General features: G+C 47.4%; 1 protein-coding gene across 2 annotated transcripts in view; it reads right to left on the reverse strand.

The window, feature by feature from the left end:
- The window catches only part of PRKCB (protein kinase C beta), a 186,593-nt gene that overhangs the window by 11,455 nt on the left and 154,131 nt on the right, over window positions 1–21,007 (reverse strand). For both annotated transcript variants that reach the window (XM_081840640.1, XM_081840639.1), the window contains exon 16: window positions 13,847–13,987. In XM_081840640.1, the coding sequence (XP_081696766.1) occupies window positions 13,847–13,987 (141 nt within the window). The remainder of the gene's footprint in view (window positions 1–13,846; window positions 13,988–21,007) is intronic.

Here is a 21,007-nt window from a genome sequence, read left to right on the forward strand (position 1 = left end):
CTTTACCTTTACCTTTTTAAAAACCGGCTGCTCAATCTGACAAGGCACCAAGGGGATACCACTACTGAGAACCACTGCCCACTTCCGGGCACATAGGTTCACCCCAATCTCCCCTCAGCAAGGCCAGGAAATCTGCTGTGAGAACAACAGTATTTCAATTACCAAGGAGTCCAAACTAGGCACTGTGACACACCTGTCTGTTTACCCCTCTTCTCTTCCAACTGTAACATTGAGTCATAAGCCCTCATTTTGCATATTTTCCAGGCTCTTCCCCCACCCCACCTCACATGAATGGCTGCTTCTGGAAGGGAAGGAAACCAAGGAAAGGACAATGTCACACATGGCAGGGAGGACCAAACTGGTCGAGATAGCAAGCCAGGTGTGACTGCAGTTGTGCGATCCCCTCGCCCCCACAGCAGATCGCAAGTGCAGACGCTATAATGTCTACTTTGAGGCTGGGTTCCTCGGAGGAAGAGTTTGATCAACCAGTCATTACAGTGATAGCTTGGTGCATCTGCTGAGTCATTTCGTTGAGTAGCACCACTTATGCAAGTTCTCAAGATTTCATTTCATGAAAACACTTACGGCACACCCATTTTGAGACAAATCAAGTTTTGGTGGCTGAGGGCCATTATTTGTAAGAACCAATGATTAAAGAAGAATTCCAGCATAGTTTCAGTTTCCCTCTGTTTCCCAAGTTTTTCCCATTAATTTGTGATTTCCTCCATCCCCCCAAAAGAAATCTGCATGAAAATTTGTTTGCATTTCCCCGAGAGTGCGCATTTTTGCACGTGATTCTGTCTAATGCAAGCATTTATTTATTTTTGCAACCAATTTTCCCAACACAAGGTAGTTTTGAACATTATTGTCACCAGGATATGCATTTTTAGAGAACCGCACCATAAAATTCAGAGCAGTGTGGAGTTCCAAGGATAGCCATGTGCTTCAGTTTGTTCACCGGCCGGCAATTGCAAATTGAGTACATCCAAAGTAACAAGAGAACAGGAAAAAATTATCTCCCTGCCCCCCACCCAAATCCCTATAATCCAAGCCTTTGCCTGTGCCTACTGGGCTGTTTGGGTTGCGATCTATCAGCTCTGAAAAGAGGACCTTTAAGTGTCTAGCTCATACATTGCAAGCTCAGAGAGGATGCTTTTAAGGGAACACAAGAACATCTTCTATGGGATTTGACTCTGCCAATCAAAGGGCCTGTCAGCGTCAGCATTAATGGCTTCCCTTTAATGGTGACTGAACTGTTGTTCATATCAAACGGACCATCTAAGCCTTGCTCTCTTGGCGTGATGCCCTCAGAGGAAATGGAGGCGCTTAGAAGTACCGTACATCCCTCCTTCACGCACACACACACAGTTTTTAAAAAGTAGCCACTCATCCCAGGCAGTAGCTTTTTTCACCGCTGTTTTTTTACCCCCTGCATGGTATTTAACTTTCATTTGCTAAGAAAAACAATTTGCATTTTTAATAAACGTAACAGCAGGCTCTTAAAAAAAATTAATTATTCAAGGCAAACACTTGCAAACTGTCAAGCCTCTTCAGCTTCTCACAACTGGGAGCTTGTAGCGGGGAAAGGAGGCTACTCTGGGGTCCACGTATTCCTTCCCCAAATCCCACGACCACCGCATGATCTTTCAGCAAAAGGTGCCCCACCACCAACCTTCCTTTCCAGAGATCCAAGCAGAAAGCTGTCCCCATCATGCTGAGTCCACTGGAACCCAGAAAGTGGCCTCATACCAGGTTCCAATATTTGCCCATCAAACAGATTACTGCCATCTCTGAGGGGTATTGGCCCTCCAGTGTCATGGGCAAAAAAGGTCTTCTCATATTCTCTCTCTCTCTCTCTCTCTCTCTCTCTCTCTCTCTCTAACTGGCCATAACCAGAGATTGAACTCACAACCTTTCCCATGAAAAGCATAATTATTTTGTCCACCAGTGAAATACAGTCCCTCCCCATAACCATTGGAGGTAGTGTTGACTGAGGTCTGATTTCAACAGAGACATTTACCATGGGCTACAGCTGGAAGGTACCCAAGGGTCATCTAATCCAACCCCCTGCCACGCAGGAATTGCAGCTAAATAATTCCTGACAGATGACCACCCAACTTCTGCTTAAAAACCTCCAATGAAGGAGAGTCCAACACCTTCCAAGGAAGTCCCTTAGATTCTTTTGGAATCTTAGGAAAGGTTGGATTCTTTTAGAACCTGCAGCTGTATCCAATCTTAGTGCTAGGTTAAAGTCACTTAGCGCTATACTTGTTCCACTGGTTTTGCACCAGTGAAATGTTGTTGCACGAGATAACGCATAAGCAGGTTGCTGGCAACTTTGTGGCACAATGGATTGCGAAATCCATGGTGCAATCAGTTTCTGTTAGCGCAGGTATGGTGTCGGATTCATCTGTTGTGCAACATTAAAACTCACTTTGCACTAGAGGACAGAGAGTGTTGGATAGAGCCCTATGCCTGGAAAATCCAAGAGCTAATTCGCAACCCCAAAGAGGCCTATCGAAAATATGAGAAGAGCAGATATGCTGTGTTTTGGCTTGTGGTTTCTGGAAGCACAGATAGCCTGAGACCTGTATATGCCCCCTGCCACAAGGAGAACCTAATTTCCTAAGGCCAGTGGGGGCTGCTAACTTCTAGACATCTGGTCCTGCTGAAATAAATAAAAGGAGAGGGGCCTTTTCAGGGGAGGTCTCTCCTTAGATAGGTTCCTAGGCAAGCCCTGGTTCAAATCTCAATCATGCCCCAATTAGGAACACGGGAAGATACCATATACAAAGTCAAACCAATGGTCCATCTAGCCCAGTGTTGTCTACACTGGCTGGCAGTGGGTTTCCAGGGTTTGAGGCAGGGACTCTTCCTAAGCCCTTCCTGTAGATGCCATTGGGGTTTGAACCTGCGATGTTCTGCATGCAAAGCAGGTTGTGCTGTATTGAAGGTGAACTGCTCCAGAAGCTGTGCTTACGCCATGTTGGCACTCAAGATAACCCTTTCATTAATCAAAAGCTGCTGTGGTTCTGGGCTAATACATGTTTAGATATGCCTGCTTTGATATGCTAATTGGCTTGCTTTGATGGTACCCTTATCCATGGGAACTGGGATGTTGGGCTCCGAGCCCAGAAGAGGAACTATCTGTAATGTTTTGGGTACCGGCCACCTGCAGCCTGGCCATCTCCTTGCTGTGGAGCCCGTCCCATGGAAGGCTTTGAGCTGGGCCAAGGGGAACTGACAGGCTGCTGTGCTGTAAGCCAATGCCTTTCTTCAATAAAAGCATCAGAACTGGCCATTCTGGTGTCTTTTGGATCCTCCCACGTCTCACAAACTCCCACAAGCTTTCCTCCAGCTCTGCAACTGTGGTTTGGGTTTACAACACGGGTGCCCTACTAATGGCCTTTCCCCAAGCTGGGCAAGCTCTCAGCCTGCACTTCTTCCCTCTTCAATAATGATCTACCAAAGAGTGTTATCGGGAAAATCTCTAAAACCATGTCAGGGAAACGCTTTGGAGATTCTGCAGCGTTCTATAGTGTGACAAGTGTCACTCTTACTCAGGGGCCGGTGGGAAAGCAAAGCATGTTTGGGGAAGGAGCAAGAGCCCCTCTTTATCCCCCCCCTTTGAGTGCAGGAGCCAAACAGCAATCCTGTAACGAAGGTGCAAGGTTGCTCTTGCCATTTTCATTTTGGATAGCGGAGTCTGCAGCTCACAGCTGCAAGAGGAGGAGTTTTATCAGCACGTGCACTGAAGCTTATCTTCCCATGAAACATGCACAGGGTCTCTAAGAGCTGGATGTGCAGAACAGCTGTAAAAGGTAGCTAGCTGCCTGCCTGGATGTCTGTGTTTTTCTTTAAGCAGCTATTTTTTTGGGGGGGGGTTATTAAGCCTTGGACATTTTTGAAAGCTGCTTCAAGCGCCTTCTCCACAAGCCACAAGTCTGCAACTGCAGAGAACTTCTTTTCCACATGATTCACGTCCCAGAAGACAGCTTCAAAGACATTCGTCTCCTCTAACCCGACCTGACAGCAGCAAGTCTCACAGAGAATGACATTCGGAAATCAAAATGATTGAACAGCTCATGTGCCCCCGCGCTGTTCCCAGGAGCCCTTGCTTCCATGCAGGCATGTGTGTGTGTGTGTGTGTGTGTGTGTGTGTGATACTCATCATAATCATAGAATCACAGAACTGTAGAGTTGGAAGGGACCCCAAGGGTCATCTAGCTCAATTGCCTGCATTGTAGGAATCAACCCCCTTAAGGCAGACGGAATGCACCTACTTAGCAGCACCATCCATGGATCAAATCTGAACATGGGGAATCACTTCCAAGAGGTATTCATGGTGGCTCTTTATGTTTGCTTACTGCCTTGGAGGTTCACCAAACTAGCTGACCTGAAAAAGGTTTACCTAGCAGCAAAATGGGCAAGTGTTTCTGTGGACAAGCATTTGTAGGTCGGGCTTGGGGAGTGGGAAATGAAATGCAGAATGGTTATTTACTGGCCATAATAAATGATCATCCTATAAGATTCTTTAGGCCAATCCCCTCCAACCTATTGTCCATATGGTTTTTTTAATAGGACAGCATCTACACTTTGGAACTCCCTGCCTATTGACACCAGGCAAGCACTTTCGCTGTGCTTGTTCTGGTGCCTGCTACAAACATTCTTGTTTAGACAAGCCTACCCAGATGTTTCAAAAGTTGATGTGATTTTTAATCTGTTCTCAGTCTGTTGTTATTTTGCCTTCCTGCAAGTTTTACCTTATTGTTAATTCTTCTTATGGTTTTGTCTTTTTTTGTAAACCATCTTGAGGTTTTTCTACATTCTAGTGACGTATAAAATTTAAGAATCAGCCAGCCGGGCTCCTCGCTGCATGGGCAGGCAGTGCAGTGAAGTGCAGTCTTGTGAACCCTTCACGCCTCGCCCCCTCTCTCACCCAGTGTGCTGGCAAAGGACGCAGCACCACTGGATGGACCAATGGTCTGATTCAGTATAAGGCAGCTTCCTAGGGTCCTATGCTCCAAAAATGGAGCCATCCTCAGTCATGTCTTGGAACTGGCTTTCGCATCCGAAACAGAAGAGGAAAAAGGCAAGCCTAGGCCAGGCAGCAGTGTGGCAGGAAACTCTACCTGCTTCTGTAAGCCTCACACGCCTGCCAGCTCAGCCTGCTCCTGGACGTGCAGCTAAACCTTTGAAAATACACTTGTCACTGCCTATTAGCTTCAGAAGCACCTGGTGCAGCAGAGACATCAGGCAGGGCGCCTGAAAACACTGGCGGTAAAGGATGAGGGCTGTGTCTCTCCTCCTCCTCCCTGTTTCAGAATGAGGACTGTACTAGGAAAGGCTTTCTGCACTTGCAACATAGCCTTCACCAACCTGGTGTTGCCCAGATGTTCTGGGAAGTACAGCTCCCAGGTGTTTTGGATTACTACGGTGCCGTCATCTTGACTGGGGCTGATGGGAGTTGTCGTTCAAGACATCTCAACAGCATGAGGCTGGGGGAGGCTGGCATGATGGTTAGGTATTCCAACAAGATCCACCATCAGTGGTTCTCAAAGTGGGAGGCAGGATTACTTAGGGGGCAGCTAAGAGGCAAGGGGGTGGGCTGGGGCACTGTAAATGACTATCAAACTTTGAAAAGTTGGCATCACTGGATCAAGTACATCAGTCTTGTTGAATTAGTTAAACGAAATGGTTTTAGCGGTATTTTGAATAAGTGTACAATTAATTGTCAGGGAAGCGGGTGGTGCTGTGGGTTAAGCCACAGAGCCTCGGCCAATAAAGCGAGATGAGCGCCACAACCCCAGAGTCGGTCATGACTGGACCTAATGGTCAGGGGTCCCTTTACCTTTACCTTACAATTAATTGTCACTTTTGAATTTTATTGGGTTATTATCTTCTTTAGTGGGTCATGCAAACCACTGTTCTGAATAATGTTGGGGATGAGTTTATGGAACCAAGGGGGCTCCCTGAAAGAGTCTGGGAACACCGTGATACACCCCCCCCAACAGTACCTGGTATTCAGAGATGAAGTGAAGCATTTAGCTACCAGGGCTTCAGCTGTTGATCCTTAACCAAACTCCTGGAAACTGCTGAGATTTCTAGGACCATCTGAGATGCAGAATGTGAGGGCTGCAAGCTCACAATGACAGCTGCAGCTCCAGCGCCAGCGCCTGAAATGACCTTGATGGGGTGCTGCAGTGCATATTTAAAAGAACTGGACCCCTGGGGTGTGCGCGAGCATGTTTCTGCTTTCCCACAGAATGTAATTCAGCTTTTGCCATTTGTACGGATGAGATGTGACCACTGACCCTTGTTCCTCAAAGCGTTATGCAGCTCCATCCAGAAATAAACACTTTCACTCGCCAGCTGCACCCCACGCAAGCTGCAAACTCTTAATTGTATTGATTGGTCCAGCAAGCAGCAAGCCTGTCATGGACTGGTTGGTTGGGAGGAACCAGCTGCGGAAGCCCCGAGGGAAGAAGGCTGAGAGCCTGGGGAGCAGTGGTGGGACAACTATGAGTGGTCAGAGGGAGAAGAGAGGGCAGACTGGGAGAAGAAGGTGTTGGAAGCTGAAGAGGTAACAGTAGTGAGTGGGGAGAGTCTGTGGCAGAGGGCATTCCAGAGATAGAAGCAGAAGCAGAAGGGGAGGAAGACCAAGAGGCAGAGATGGGCCGTGCATTGTGAAGAGGGATGCATGGCTCTCCCTCCTGCTGCGACAAGCTCCCCATCCCGCTTGTCTCCCAGAACCAGAAGAGGCATGGCATTTGGTGATTATAACAAGCTTAATCCCATGGGCTTCAATAGGTTTACTCTGAGTATGATTTCAAAGAGCCCCCCCCCCCACATTCCTTCTGGAATTTTGGCCAAGATGTAGCTGTCTTTAGTTGATGGATTTCCCTCCCAGATTTCATTATTTTAGCACTGTTGCCTCCGTGATTGATGCTTTCTTGTCGGAATTTGGTTTCTTTAGTCATGTTATATTGGATTTCTTTTGAATGCATTGCATTTCATTTTATCACAGGAGCCACTTTGGAATCGTTTCATAAAGGAAAGAGGGATCTAGGCCACTTCATATAAATCAATAAGTCTGCATATCGCTGCCTTTGGGGAGATAATTTACAAATTAATAAAAAGCCATCACTCAGTACTATCAGGTCAGGACTGTTGGGCTTTTTCTTTCTTTCTGGTGGCTTTGTAATTAGAAGTGTGCCTTTGACATTCAGCCCCCACTAATAAGAGTTTGCCCTTGCCCATTAAAATTGGCCCCTTCTGATTAAACAACTAACACATGAGTTGATTAATCTGCCCATTAAACTGATTACAGCTTGCAGCCCCACTAATTATATAGCTGAGCAATTAAAAAAACACCAACCCCTTGCAAAGACAGAAGAAAATCTAGGGATATCTCCAACTAAGCTCTACTCAGAGTAAACCCACTGAAATTAATGAGAGGGCTTCAGAAACTTCTGCCTTCAAGATCCACCTCTAACCTTCAGGCGTTTGACCAGCATTTGTTGTGGAAATGGGGGTGGGGGTGGGGGAAGCATTTTCATGTTTGCAACTTTAGATGAGGTCAAAGATACCTCTTGGGGTGCAACTACATGAAATTCCATACAAGAGGATTCCCCAACCTGGTGCCCTCCTGATGCTTTGGACTACAACTCCCATCAGCCCCTGCCAGCACAGGCAGAAGGGATCTGTAGTCCAAAGCTCTTAGACGGGTCTTCATGTCTTCTGCCTTATGTGGGTGGGTGGAGGTTATAGTGTAAAAGTATAAAAAAAATAAGGAGGGCACCAGGTTGGTTGGCACCTAGGGGTTTTTGTTGATTAAGAGGCATTTAAATCTTGTGACATCAAGGAATGGTGCCAAAAGTTAGCATCCCTGGGCTGAGTCACTTTCCCCCATAACACCTAGGGTTACTCACCTTGCACCCTGACATGACCAAACCCTCCCTTTCCTCACCAGCTGCTGCCAAGGATGCAGCAGAGAAGGGAAGGGCACAAAGAAATGGAGAATGGGATGTCAGAGCACATGATCAGTGGCCCCAAATGTTATGGGGCAGAGCGGTGCAGAAGTCAACACAGGGGAGGCCCCCTTGGCTGGGGGCTGCCTCTGGCTGCTGCCTGGCTGGTGTTCAGTATGGTAGGGTCTTCTCAGTGGTGCTTCCCATTTGCAGGACATCCTCTTGAAAGGCTCGTCTGTCTCCCTCACTACTGGCTTTGAGGAGTAGTGGAAAAGCATTCCTGCTTCCATGGGCACGGCAGCCGTGAAATTAAATAAAAAGAACTGAGGGGATGCGATTGCTTTTAATTTTCCCTACAGATGCTCTAAACCATTTTGAGATGGTTTTAAATTGTTATAAAGTATGTTTTATTTTGTTTCTGTTGTACTGTACCCTGTACACCTTTAGGGAGGAAGGCTGGGGGGATAGAAATTTAATAAATCAATAAATCAATAAAAACACAGGCCTGCCATTTTCAGTGGGAGCAATTTAACATCCCACCCTTTGAAACATCTAAGCCCTACATCCAAAGAGGCCATCGCTCTGTCATGAAGACTGCAATCCTATGCTTACTTACTGGGGAGTAAGCCCCACAGCAGGCAAAGGCACTTACTTCTGCGTAGACACCTCCAGGATTGCACTATATATTTTGCAATTATTTGTAAGAATGTGCTGCATCCCCCTTGCCTGAGCTTTGCCTTCAGATCACACAGGCTCTCCAAGCCCTGGCTTCTATGTAAAGAAGTAATTTGATTTTTAAAAAAACCAACCACCACCACCAGCCCATAATTATCTCAAGGAGAGCTGGCGTCAGGTTTGCTCCAAGCCACTTGGTATGCAGGGATGGCCGCGAAAGATCAGCCATGCACGACCCTGTCAGAACAGCCACTTCTACACAAACACAACCAATCTGTCAGATTATTGGGGAGAGGAGGGGTTGGGGGTGCTTCAAGGAACAGCGCTGGCCACTCTCAGGTGCAGCACAAGGAACCAGGCACTCACAAGTAAAAAGACTGCAGGAGCGAGAGATGCAGGGAGTGCTCGACTTGGGAACAGGAAACGGAAAAGTCAGAAAGAGGAAAGGAAGAGTCCAGCAATAACCAAACCAGCTCATGAAAAAAAGAGAGAAACATAAGAAGTTGCCTTATACCGAGTCACTGATCCAGCCAGCTCAATACTGTCCACACTGACTAGCAGCAGATCCCCAGAGGATCTTCTCAACCCTAACTGGAAATATCAGGGTTGTGAACCTAGGACCTCCTGCATATAATGCAGATGTCCTCCACCTCTGAGACATGGCTTTTCTATGTAGGAACACAGGAAGCTGTCCCATACAGAGGAGAGCCAGTGTGGTGTAGTAGTTAAGAGCAGTAGACTCGTAATCTGGTGAACTGGGTTCGCTTCCCTGCTCCTCCACATGCAGCTTCTGGGTGACCTTGGGCCAGTCACACTTCTCTGAAGTCTCTCAGCCTCATTCACCTCACAGAGTGTTTGTTGTGGGGGAGGAAGGGAAAGGAGAATGTTAGCCGCTTTGAGACTCCTTCGGGTAGTGATAAAGCGGGATATCAAATCCAAACTCTTCTTCTACATCTAACTTAGTGGTTGGCAGTGATTTTCAGTTGCGAGTCACTTAAAGCCTGACCTGGAGAATGAACTTGGGACCTTCTGAATGCACAGCAAGTACTTTGCCACTGAGCTGCAGCTAGATGACTGGAAGTTGACAATAAGGGGACTTCCGGGTTGGCGCCATCGCCGAATGGCGGACTCCCTCCGAGCTCCGGAGGGAGCCTGCTCGGTAGGGGCTCGGTCCTGCCGCGCCGGCGACGCGGGGACCCTTAAAAACCATGGGCGCTAAAACCCATGGACATGGTGACTCGGCTGGCACCTTTTGAGCCCCCCCGACCCGCGAAGGAGCCTTTTTAAAGGCTACGGAACGGGTGACAGGGGGGGGTGTGCTTTGAGTCCTCCGCTTCCCCTGCCGAGCGAAGCCGCATGCCATTCGACGGAGAGCGCTGACTTCTTCCATTGGAAATTTGGACTTAAAAGCATAACCCGTGAGTAATCGGAACTTGGATTAAAAAAGCGAGAAATTTTTTAAAGAATTCGGAACGAGCGGGGGAGGTATAAAAAGGAAGTCAGCCCCCCCCCCCTGTTGTAGAGGAGCTAAAGTAAAGGACTTAACATCTAAGATTGAGCGCAACCTTATTTTGATAAAGTTATGAAATTTCGCGATGGAAAATTATAAGATTGAGCTGGAGGAGAAAAGTGGAATTTATTCAAAAAGCAACCCCCCCCCCCGGAACCTGGGAGCGTCTTAGTGAGAGCGCCGGGAGAAGACAAGGAGAGGTTTTGACAGCTGTCAAAGAGCTGTCAAAGCAGAAGAACAATAATGAGAACTATGTTACGAGGACTTTGCCGGTTATATTTGCTACAAATTGGATACAAAATGTTTAAAACAAGGAATAATAAAGTTACTTTGACTGGTGGACGTGATCTGGAAGGGAACTGAGTTATTATAATCCACCTAGAGGAGCCGAGGGATATTACAAGTTGTTGGCATCGAATTTGACAGAACTTTTTATCTCCTGGGAAACTGCAGAAATGGAACATTATTTTGACTACAGAGGTTTACACACTAAAGTAGACAATAGACTTATCTATTGAAAATGGAAGGGACTTGGCATCATGTTTCGTTCCTGAATAACAGAGCCTCTGCAGCGGAATTTAGAAGCTTTTGGAATTAGAACATTTGTGCAGGAAAACAGGAAAAGAAAGAGGAGAGAGACCAACAAGAACAACAAGAATAATAAGAATTGGACAAAGTTGGAAGTGGGAACATTTGGGAAATCCAGATTTGAAAGGTTTAAGAAATAAAATTGGAGTTTTACTCCCAAGTATATAAAAATCTGGATGGAAAAAATGGGCCTTTTTGAGATAGACTCCTTCCAAGATTGGACATTTAAAATTAAAGAAGACTGGTAAAGGACTATGGTTTAAATAAATGTGGGAACTCCAGGAAGACATCAGATGTTGATCAATACGGGAAACGCAACCAGGAAAAGGGGGAGGGATTTGGAATCCAAAGGCTGTAAAATCAAAATCATATTTTATTTTATTATATTTTAATCTATTATGTATATTAAAGGGGGGAACGCGCGGAAGGGAATAGGTCGATCTTAGGAGATGGGAAAATATTTTTAAATTGGGCTAATGATAATAAGGTTAAAATTTGGGATAATAAATTGCTGAATTTATTTGTAAGAATTGGAATACAAGAGGGGGAGGGGAGGGGAAGTCCTGGAAAGATGTTATGGAAAATAAGATCTTAAATTTGGATGTTTTGTTTTTTTATATTGTTATAATTGGAAATTCTTAATAAATATTATTAAAAAAAAAAAGGAAGTTGACAATAAGGACATTAGAAGAAGCTGTTGGATCAGGCCAATGGCCCATCAAGTCTAGCATCTTTTTCTCCTGCCACGGCCAGGCAGATGCCTGCGGGAAACCCACTAGCAGGATTGAAGCACAAGAGCAACATTCGCCCCTGCTGTGGTTGTCAGCAACTGGCATACAGAAGCATTCTTGCCTCTGACCAGAGAGGCAGAGCATAGCCATCCTGGCTTTTAGCCATCAACAGCTTTTTTGTCCAAGAGTTTGTCTAGTCTTCATTTAAAGCCATCTAGTTTGGCGGCCATCACTGCCTCATGTGGCAGGGAGTTCCATAGTTCAACTATGCGCTGCATTAAGAATTACTTTTTATGTGTCCCGAATCTCCCAACATTCAGCTTCAGTAAGTTCTAGTATTAGGAGAGAGGGAGAAAAACTTCTTTCTATCTCCAAACCATGCATAATTCTACAAACTTCCATCAAGTTGCCTCTTACTTCCCTTCTCTCTAAACTAAAAAGTCCCATCGGCTGCAATCTTTCTTCCTCAGGGAGAGGCTCCATCCTCTTCATCATTTCAATTGTCCCTTTCTGAACCTTTCCCAACTCTTCAGTACCCGTTTTAGGGTGAGGCAACCAGAACTGTACACTAGGATTCCAAGTGTGGTTGTATGAAGTTGGGGAGCGCACTCCCTTTCCTTTTAGGAGTTTGCAGAAAGTGCCATTATCCAGGGATCGGTGCAGAAACGCTGGCCGAACACCAGATCCTCTTTGGGATAAGAATTCTCCCCGGCTTTTGGCGCCTGCTCATAAACTATTCAAGCTGCTGCCTGCCTTTTACCTGCTGAGTGAATTACCACGTCATGAATGATTCAGGCGTACAGTGCAGTTGCTGAGCTAGAGGTTCCGAGAGAGCAAAAAGGACCTTTTCTCAGCCCCTTCTCCAAGAGAAAGAGAGAGGCGTTGGGGGACGGGACTCCAACTCAGGTGCTGGTGGCAGAGATGGGGCCCAGGATAGGAGACCCCGACATACAAGCCAGTGAGAAAAGCCAATGGTGATTTGAACATTCAGAAGTCTAACAGTCTCAGTTGGGTGCCAGTTGCAAAACTCTTAAAAAAAGGAAGGACCTTTTGTCCCTGTCCTTTCTCCCCACCCCCCCACCCCCAGTGAGCAGAGCACGGCTTAAGGCTCCCATGTAGCCTGAGTTAATGAAACCCCACTTCTGGTACCGGGGCTGCTCCTGCCTCTCTGCAGGCTTGTGATTTAAGAATGGCATTTTGGCCAGACGGAAACCAGCAGAGTGTTTTCCATAGACTGGCTAAAGGTTATGTTGTCTATGCCTCCCATGGGCGACTTTCAGGAGACCTTGGCATCACCACGTGGCCTTCTCGAGCCGAACACACTTAGAGCTAATGCAAGAAAGTGATCACAGGCGCATCTTTCTCAGAGAACAGGCACGTATCAGGCAAGCTTTTCAGAGCGGGTACAGGGACATCCCATGCCTTGCCTTGGGAAAGAGAGCCAGCAACTCTGCTCCCCACTTCACAGCCATTTTGTGGAGTTGCAGAGAACTATAAATCAATCCATTCCTGGTTCTTGCAAACAGCAGCGGTTGAGGCCACCAACCTGCATCTCAGCTGCAGGTGAGAAGTGAATGAATCAAAGCTCATAGGATGCTGCCAGCATCTCTGACTGAATGCCTCCCTCAAAAAGACTCCTTCATTAGGATGTCAAGGAGAAAACTAGGGTAGACATTTTTTACCCAATATGTACTGGGGATTTATTTTATTTTATTTTTGTATGGAGGACATAGGAGCCAACTCCTAGGCGACGAGGTCCCTTCGCCCCCCCCCATAAAATATTTGAGGGCCCCCTGTTGATGTGCATTGCCATTCAAATGGTGTGCATGTGCAGTGTCTTGTGATTGATTACGTGGGGCTGGGCTTACCTGCCCCCCTCCAATATTTTATTCTACTTCGCACCCCTGTTGGAGGATATTCCCATCATGTGAGCCCCCATCATGCAGTCTGCGCACCCACAGGATGACCACCTCACATCCTGCATGTGTGAATCAGTCAACAGAAAGCAGCCCTTAATGCAGGACACCGACATAGTCATGGCTATAAGAAAGGGGACATGTTATTGTCCGGGTCAAGAAGGGGCTGTGATAACTGGCCTCATCCAAGCACCCTGTTGCCCCTTTAAATAGCCACGGCTTCCCCTAAAGAATCCCAAGAACTCTAGCTTGTTAAAGGGTGCAAGGAGTTGTTAGGAAAATCCTTTGCAGAGGTGCAATTCCTAGCGCCCTTGACAAACTGCAGTTCCCAGGTGTCTTTGGGGGAAGCGTCGAAAGTGGCACAAGAGTGCTTGAAATGTACGCTGCAGATGCGAAGCGAGTGTCTCTGCTGGAAGAAGAGAATTGTGGCAGTGAGACGGGAGGGGAGGAACTTACAGCTTTGGGCTTGAAAGGAGGCTGGATCTCTTTCCGTTCAAGTTTGTCCCAATCGATGTAGCGGAAAAAGGCGTGCTCCCTGATATCGCGCTCTCCTTCAGGGCCACACCCCAAACGCTTTGCTGGATGCTTGGTCATGAGCTTGGAGAGACAGAGACAGAGGTGGGGGGGAAACACATTTATTTGTTAAATAGCTAACCATTTGAGTTAGGTTGGCGACATTCATTCCGCTTCACCTGACACTGCAATGTCTTAACTGGATATATAGAACAGTCAGGGATGCCTGCAAAGCTGCAAATGCTGGGATATGGCAAATATTCTGGGCATGTCCCAAAAGCAGAAAATTCTGGGGAGATATAGCAATGGCAATGGAAGTAACAACTGGCTATGCTTTGCCCACAGAGTCTCTAGTTTTCCTATTTGTCTATGTTAAAGAAACTGAATTAATATAGGACAGGGAATTAATGCAACATCTCTTAGCTGCTGCCAGAATGATTATTTGTCTGAAATGGGAAAAAATGGAAACATAAACAATGGGAGAATGGATAACAACAATTTGGGACATAGGATGCATGGTTAAGTGAGACACAGAGAGGGCAGGCAACAACAGAATGTTTTTATCAAGAAATGGAGTAGTTTCACAATGTACTGGAATAATGTAAACCCATTTGTGTTACTTGGACCCTTGTAATATTAATTTATTATGTTCAATTTTAGTATGGAAATTTGTTCCTCTATGTTGAATTCTAGTCATCCTTTCCTACTCTTGTTTTTTTGTGGTATTTGCTATTATACATTGTGTTTTGTGTGTGTGTGTGTGTGTGTGTGTGTGTGTGTGTGTGTAAGTAACTAACTAAGTAAGTAAACAAAACAACAACAATCCTGTTCTGGTTCATGAATGCTTTTAAAGAAGGCACAAGTGATAAAAATGGATGCAAACGACTCCCATTCTACAGCTGAAAGTGGATCAGAGGTTAGGCAAGATGTGGGGCTGCTTTTACCCAGCACCACGAAGAGGTAAGAAAGGCAGCTTTGTACTTTGAGGGCAATCTCTGCAAACCTGACGCTGTAAAAGCAATTAAGTGCAAAGACTGGCCACCCGGTTTAGCACGGAGCCATCTCCATTCAGAATCTCTTTTTCATTAACACCAAGAACAGGGAGGGAATTGGCAGCGTCCGGCTCCGAAGGCTTCAGTTAATGAAACGGCACGTTCCGCGAGAAAGGAACGAGGCATGAATTATTGCTCTTTATCGCTGGGATGTGCCTTCCAAGCAGCCAAGCTACATCTCTCCCCCCCCCCGCCCCCAACTCTCCAGCGAGCGGGGCAGGAAAAATAAAAAGTGAACCCAGAGACTCGGAAGAAACATTAATATCCTGGTGATGGTGGTACACGGCTCTGGCCCCAAGATAAGAGACAGATAGCAAGGGATGCAAAAGGCTAGATAAACCAAGGGGATATGAAAGAGAGTTCTGGTTTAAAGGCTGAGTGGGTAAAGCAAGCCTCTTTCTGGGTCCAGTGACACTTATAGGAACTTAAGTGCAGTGAAGTGGCTAAAACGACAGAGACACAAGCGAGGAGGTCTCCAGTGCAAATCTCACCTCTGCCCAAAGCGCTGTCAGTAATAAATAGCCCTTGACAAGTAACACTGGAAATTTTCTACGGCAAGAGACTACAGCTGCCTCCCTTGCGCTCCCAATCTGCTGCCCTCCAGATGTTTTGGACTACAACTCCCATCAGCCTCAGCCAACACAGCTGGGCTCCCAACAGCTTCAAAATTGCTGGTGTGGCCTGATGGGAGTTGTAGTTGAAAACACTGACACTAGAACAGGTGGACGTCCAATGAAGATGAATGCTGGAAGATTCAGGACCGAGAAAAGAAAAGTACTTATTCATGTACTTAGAAAAGTACTTATTCACAATGGCTATGCTTCTGCCTCTATCATTGGAGGCAGCAATGCTTCTGAATACCAGTTGCTGGAAACCATAGCAGGGAGGGGAAAGTGCTCTTCTGCTTGGGTCCCACTTGTGGTTTTCTGTTGTTGTTATTGTTGTTTAGTCGTTTAGTTGTGTCTGACCTTTCGTGACTCCATGGACCAGAGCACGCCAGGCACTCCAGTATTTCACTGCCTCCTGCGGTTTGGTCAAACTCATGTTGGTAGCTTCGAGAATACTGTCCAACCATCTTGTCCTCTGTCATCCCCTTCTCCTTGTGCCCTCCATCTTTCCCAACATCAGGGTCTTTTCCAGGGAGTCTTCTCTTCTCATGAGGTGGCCAAAGTATTGGAGTCTCAGCTTCACTATCTGTCCTTCCAGTGAGCACTCAGGGCTGATTTTCTTAAGAATGGATAGGTTCGATCTTCTTGCAGTCCATGGGACTCTCAAGAATCTCCTCCAGCACCATAATTCAAAAGCATCAATTCTTTGGCGATCAGACTTCTTTATGGTCCAGCTCTCACTTCCATACATCACTACTGGGAAAACCATAGCTTTAACTATATGGACCTTTGTTGGCAAGGTGATGTCTCTGCTAATTGGGGCATTTGGTTGGCCACTGTGAGAACAGGATGTTGGACCAAATGGGCCATTGGCCTGATCTAGCAGTCTCTTCTCATATGGAAATAACACCTGGAAGGCTGAACTGCAATCTACATTTCAACAAGGGCAGATGATGCATTGAAGCAGCTGAGTAACAGCACTCAATTGCTCAGGACTATTTTATGCTGTGTTTCAATAGGGACAGAAATTATATTTTCCTGGCAAATTCTAGCTGCCTTACCATTACTATTATATATATACTAAAGTATGTTTGCAAGGACAGCAAAGCACCATTTTATATGCACTGGGGTCTTGAGTTTGTGCTGCTTCGTAGAATAAAATATCCTCATTGTGTATAGATTCGTAGCACTGGCACACCTAACTCAGTATTGTCAGCACTGGCTGGCAGCAGCCCTCCAGGGTTTCAGGCAGGGGGCATGCCAGGGATTGAAACAGGGATCTTCCATATGCAAAACTGTTGCTGTGGCCCATTCTTCCGCTGAAGATGAGGGCTGAGGGCATGAACCGGCAGCCTCATGCCAAACATGGGGACCTGAGGAGGGGTTTGGAGTCAGGTGGCCTCCTGCATGTGTTTGGGCTTCAGATCCCAGGGCAGCAAGAGGGAATGGGCAGAACCATAGAGGATGATGCATTTGGAGCCCGTGCGCTTGCAATGCATAGAACAGACACTGCATTTTGAAGGTTCTGGATGCCAGCTCCCTCTTGGTTGAGGAGGATGCCCTAGAGTGCCTCTAGGCTGCTCTGCTTCGTCCCCTACAGCTAACAATTTATTCACAGTGCTTTAATTCAGACTCTAGCTCAGAGGCATCATTTGCCCCCTGCAAGATAGAACCCATCCATGCTTCTTCACCACTTTGCACAGCGTCAGGAAACCAGCCCTGCTTCACCTGACAGCTGGAGCTGCAAGTCTCCAGGGCATCCCTGACTGAGTGGTGCTTGACACAGAATTCAGCATCCTTAGAGTCTTTTGTTAGAGCTCTTATGGCTCAGGAAAAAAAGCTTGCAAATATGTGGGCAGAGAGCGAGCGAGAGTGGTCAGTGTGTGTGTATTCCATTATTTTATTTAAAAGCAATTATTTATAGGCTGCAAATGCTCCCATAAGACATTCCTCATTCTCAACCGTAGCTCAGGGATGTTATGTGAGAGACTCTTCATGCAGTGCACAGTTAACCTACGGAACTCTCTCCCACAGGAGGCAGTGAAAGACACCAACTTGGAGGGCTTTAAAAGAGGATTAGGCAAATTCATTGAGGAGGGGGCTGTCAATGGCTACTAGCCACGATGGCTACAATCTCCCTCCATAGTTGAAGGTAACAGTCCTTGTGGCTTTCTCACTTTATGGGCCCTTGGCCTGATCCAGCAGGCTCTTCTTATGTCCTTACTCCTTGCCTGAACTCTGGAGAGACACTGCCCATCAGGGTAGACAAACGTCAGTTGGGTGGACCAATGGACTGAGGCAGCATAAGTCAGTTTCTTATGACGTTTCATGTTACATTAGAACACTGCTACAGATCAAAACAGCAAAGCACAAAAGCATGGCATCAGTCTTCATTAAGACAGCAGCCAGCCAAATGTAGTGGCAATACGAGGCCAGCACCACACCACTCTGAACTGTGTATAGCTCTGAATTTGTGTCTATGAGTAGTAGGATACATTGCACACAACTGACAAGTAGATACAAACCAAATTAACTTGCACAATTCACAGCCAGGCCCGGGAGCTGTTTATTGGAAAGTATCTGCTGCTAATTCAGTTATTCAGACTAGACCATGTCATTACAGAGGGGGCAGGTTTAGTCATTGTCTGAGGACTATTCCTGCCTCCGGGTCTGGTCCTGACCAGATGGATACTAGAATCAGCAAGGGATACCCACATGACCTGAAGGTGCTGCTGTGCAATGCCAGGTCAATGATTCATAAGACCACTGCCATCCATGACTTGATCATGGATGGAGGACTTGACCTGGCATGTGTAACAGAGACTTGGTTGGATGAAGCAGATGGGCCTGTCCTTGCCGCTGCTTGTCTACCAGGTTTCTCTTAAGCACAGCAACCCAGGTCATGTGGGCGGGGAGGGGGGGTTGCAGTGATTTTTAGGAAGTCATTAGTTTGCACCAGGCGTCCTATTGGGAAGACCCAGTTTTCCGAGTGCATGTTCTGGAAGTTGGGCAATAGGGACAGTACAGGATTCCTTTTGGTGTACCGACCTCCCCGCTGCACCAAGGATTCCCTGCCCGAGCTGCTTCAGGTCGTGGTGGATGTTCTCCTGGAGACACCTAGCTTGGTCGTCCTAGGGGATTTTAACATCCATGCCGACACGACCTTACAAGGGGCCGCTCAGGACTTCGTGGAAAGCATGGCCTCCATGGGGCTGTCCCTGAATAAGTCTGGCCCAACCCATAGCTGCGGACATGCCTTGGACCTGGTGTTTACCTCTATGGATGTTGGTGATCTGACACTAAGTAAAAGTGAAACGAAAGAAGTGCCATGGTCAGATCACTTCCTGGTGCAACTGGACTTCTCTGCGACCCATCCCCTCTGCAGGGAGGTGGGACCGATTCGGATGGTCCGCCCCCACCACTTAATGGATCCAAATGGTTTCCAGAGAGTGGTAGGGGATGCTTTATCCCATGTTGATGGCCTTTCAGCTGATTCCCTAGTGGCCCGCTGGAATGTGGAGTTAACCAGGGCTATTGACTGTTTGGCTCCGAAGCACCCTCTCCGATTGCATGGAGCCCGGACAGCCCCGTGGTTTTCCATGGATCTGAGGGCAATGAAACAATCGTTGAGACGGCTAGAGCGCTGGTGGCGGATAACTAATTCCGAATCTGACCGGACACAGGTTAGAGCTCAACGTCGAGCCTACCAAGTGGCGATAGCGACGGTGAAGAAGAATTTCTTCACCGCCTCTATTGCATCTGTAGAAAACAGCAGCAGGAGACTTTTTCAGGTGGTTCACAATTTAGCGGAACCACCTGCAACATCGGGGCCCAGTACGGGCCACGTGTTCTCCTGCAATGATTTTGCAAAGTTTTTTGCAGATAAAATCGCTCAGATTCGGGAAGAAGTAGACTCCACCGTGGGAGCAGGGCCGGGGCGGGAGAGTGCTAGCGTTCTGTCTAGTCGAGTTGAGTGGGATCAATTCCAATCTGTTACCTCTGAGGATGTGGACAGGCTGCTTGGACGAGTGAAACCAACCACCTGTCTCCTGGATCCTTACCCATCCTGGCTTATAAAAGCTAGCCGGGAAGGACTGGGCGATGGGCTTCATGGGGTGGTGAATGCTTCCCTCTGTGAGGGAGCCTTCCCAGACCCGCTGAAAGAGGTTGTTATTAAACCGCTTCTTAAAAAAACATCTTTAGATGCGGCCACGATGGCCAACTATCGCCCAGTCTCAAATCTTCCATTCTTGGGCAAGGTGATTGAGCGAGTGGTTGCCGAACAACTCCAGGCACGCCTGGAAGAAGCGGACCATTTGGATCCCTTCCAGTCGGGATTCAGGCCTCATCATGGGACTGAAACTGCCTTGGTCGCACTGGTTGATGATCTCCGGCGGGCTAGGGACAAAGGTGAGAGCTGTTTCCTAGTTCTGCTGGATCTCTCAGCGGCGTTTCATACCATCAACCATAACATCCTTCTGGACCATCTTGAGGGGCTGGGAGCTGGGGGCACTGTCATACAGTGGTTCCGCTCCTTCCTCCTGGGTGTTCAGAAAGTGGTGGTGGGGGATGAGTGTTCAAACCCCTGGGCTCTCACTTGTGGGGTGCCTCAGGGTTCTGTCCTCTCCCCCATGCTTTTCAACATTTACATGCAGCCGCTGGGAGAGATCATCAGGAGGTTTGGGCTGGGTGTTCATCAGTATGTGGATGATACCCAGCTCTACCTCTCTTTTAAATCAGAACCAGTGAAGGCGGTGAAGGTCCTGTGTGAGTGTCTGGAGGCGGTTGGAGGATGGATGGTGGCTAACAGATTGAGGTTGAATCCTGACAAGACAGAAGTACTGTTTTTGGGGGACAGGAGGCGGGCAGGTGTGGAGGATTCCCTGGTCCTGAATGGGGTAACTGTGCCCCTGAAGGACCAGGTGCGCAGCCTGGGAGTCATTTTGGACTCACAGCTGTCCATGGATGCACAGGTCAAATCTGTGTCCAGGGCAGCTGTTTACCAGCTCCATCTGGTACGTAGGCTGAGACCCTATCTGCCTGCGGACTGTCTCGCCAGAGTGGTGCATGCTCTGGTTATCTCCCGCTTGGACTACTGCAATGCACTCTACGTGGGGCTACCTTTGAAGGTGACTCGGAAACTACAACTAATCCAGAATGCGGCAGCTAGACTGGTGACTGGGGGCGGCCGCCGAGACCATATAACACCGGTCTTGAAAGACCTACATTGGCTCCCAGTACGTTTCCGAGCACAATTCAAAGGGTTGGTGCTGACCTTTAAAGCCCTAAATGGCCTCGGTCCAGTATACCTGAAGGAGCGTCTCCACCCCCATCATTCTGCCCGGACGCTGAGGTCCAGCGCCAAGGGCCTTCTGGCGGTTCCCTCATTGCGAGAAGCAAAGCTACAGGGAACCAGGCAGAGGGCCTTCTCGGTAGTGGCGCCC

Source organism: Podarcis erhardii, assembly GCF_964252035.2.
Source record: "Podarcis erhardii genome assembly, chromosome: 14".
Lineage (NCBI taxonomy): Eukaryota > Metazoa > Chordata > Lepidosauria > Squamata > Lacertidae > Podarcis > Podarcis erhardii.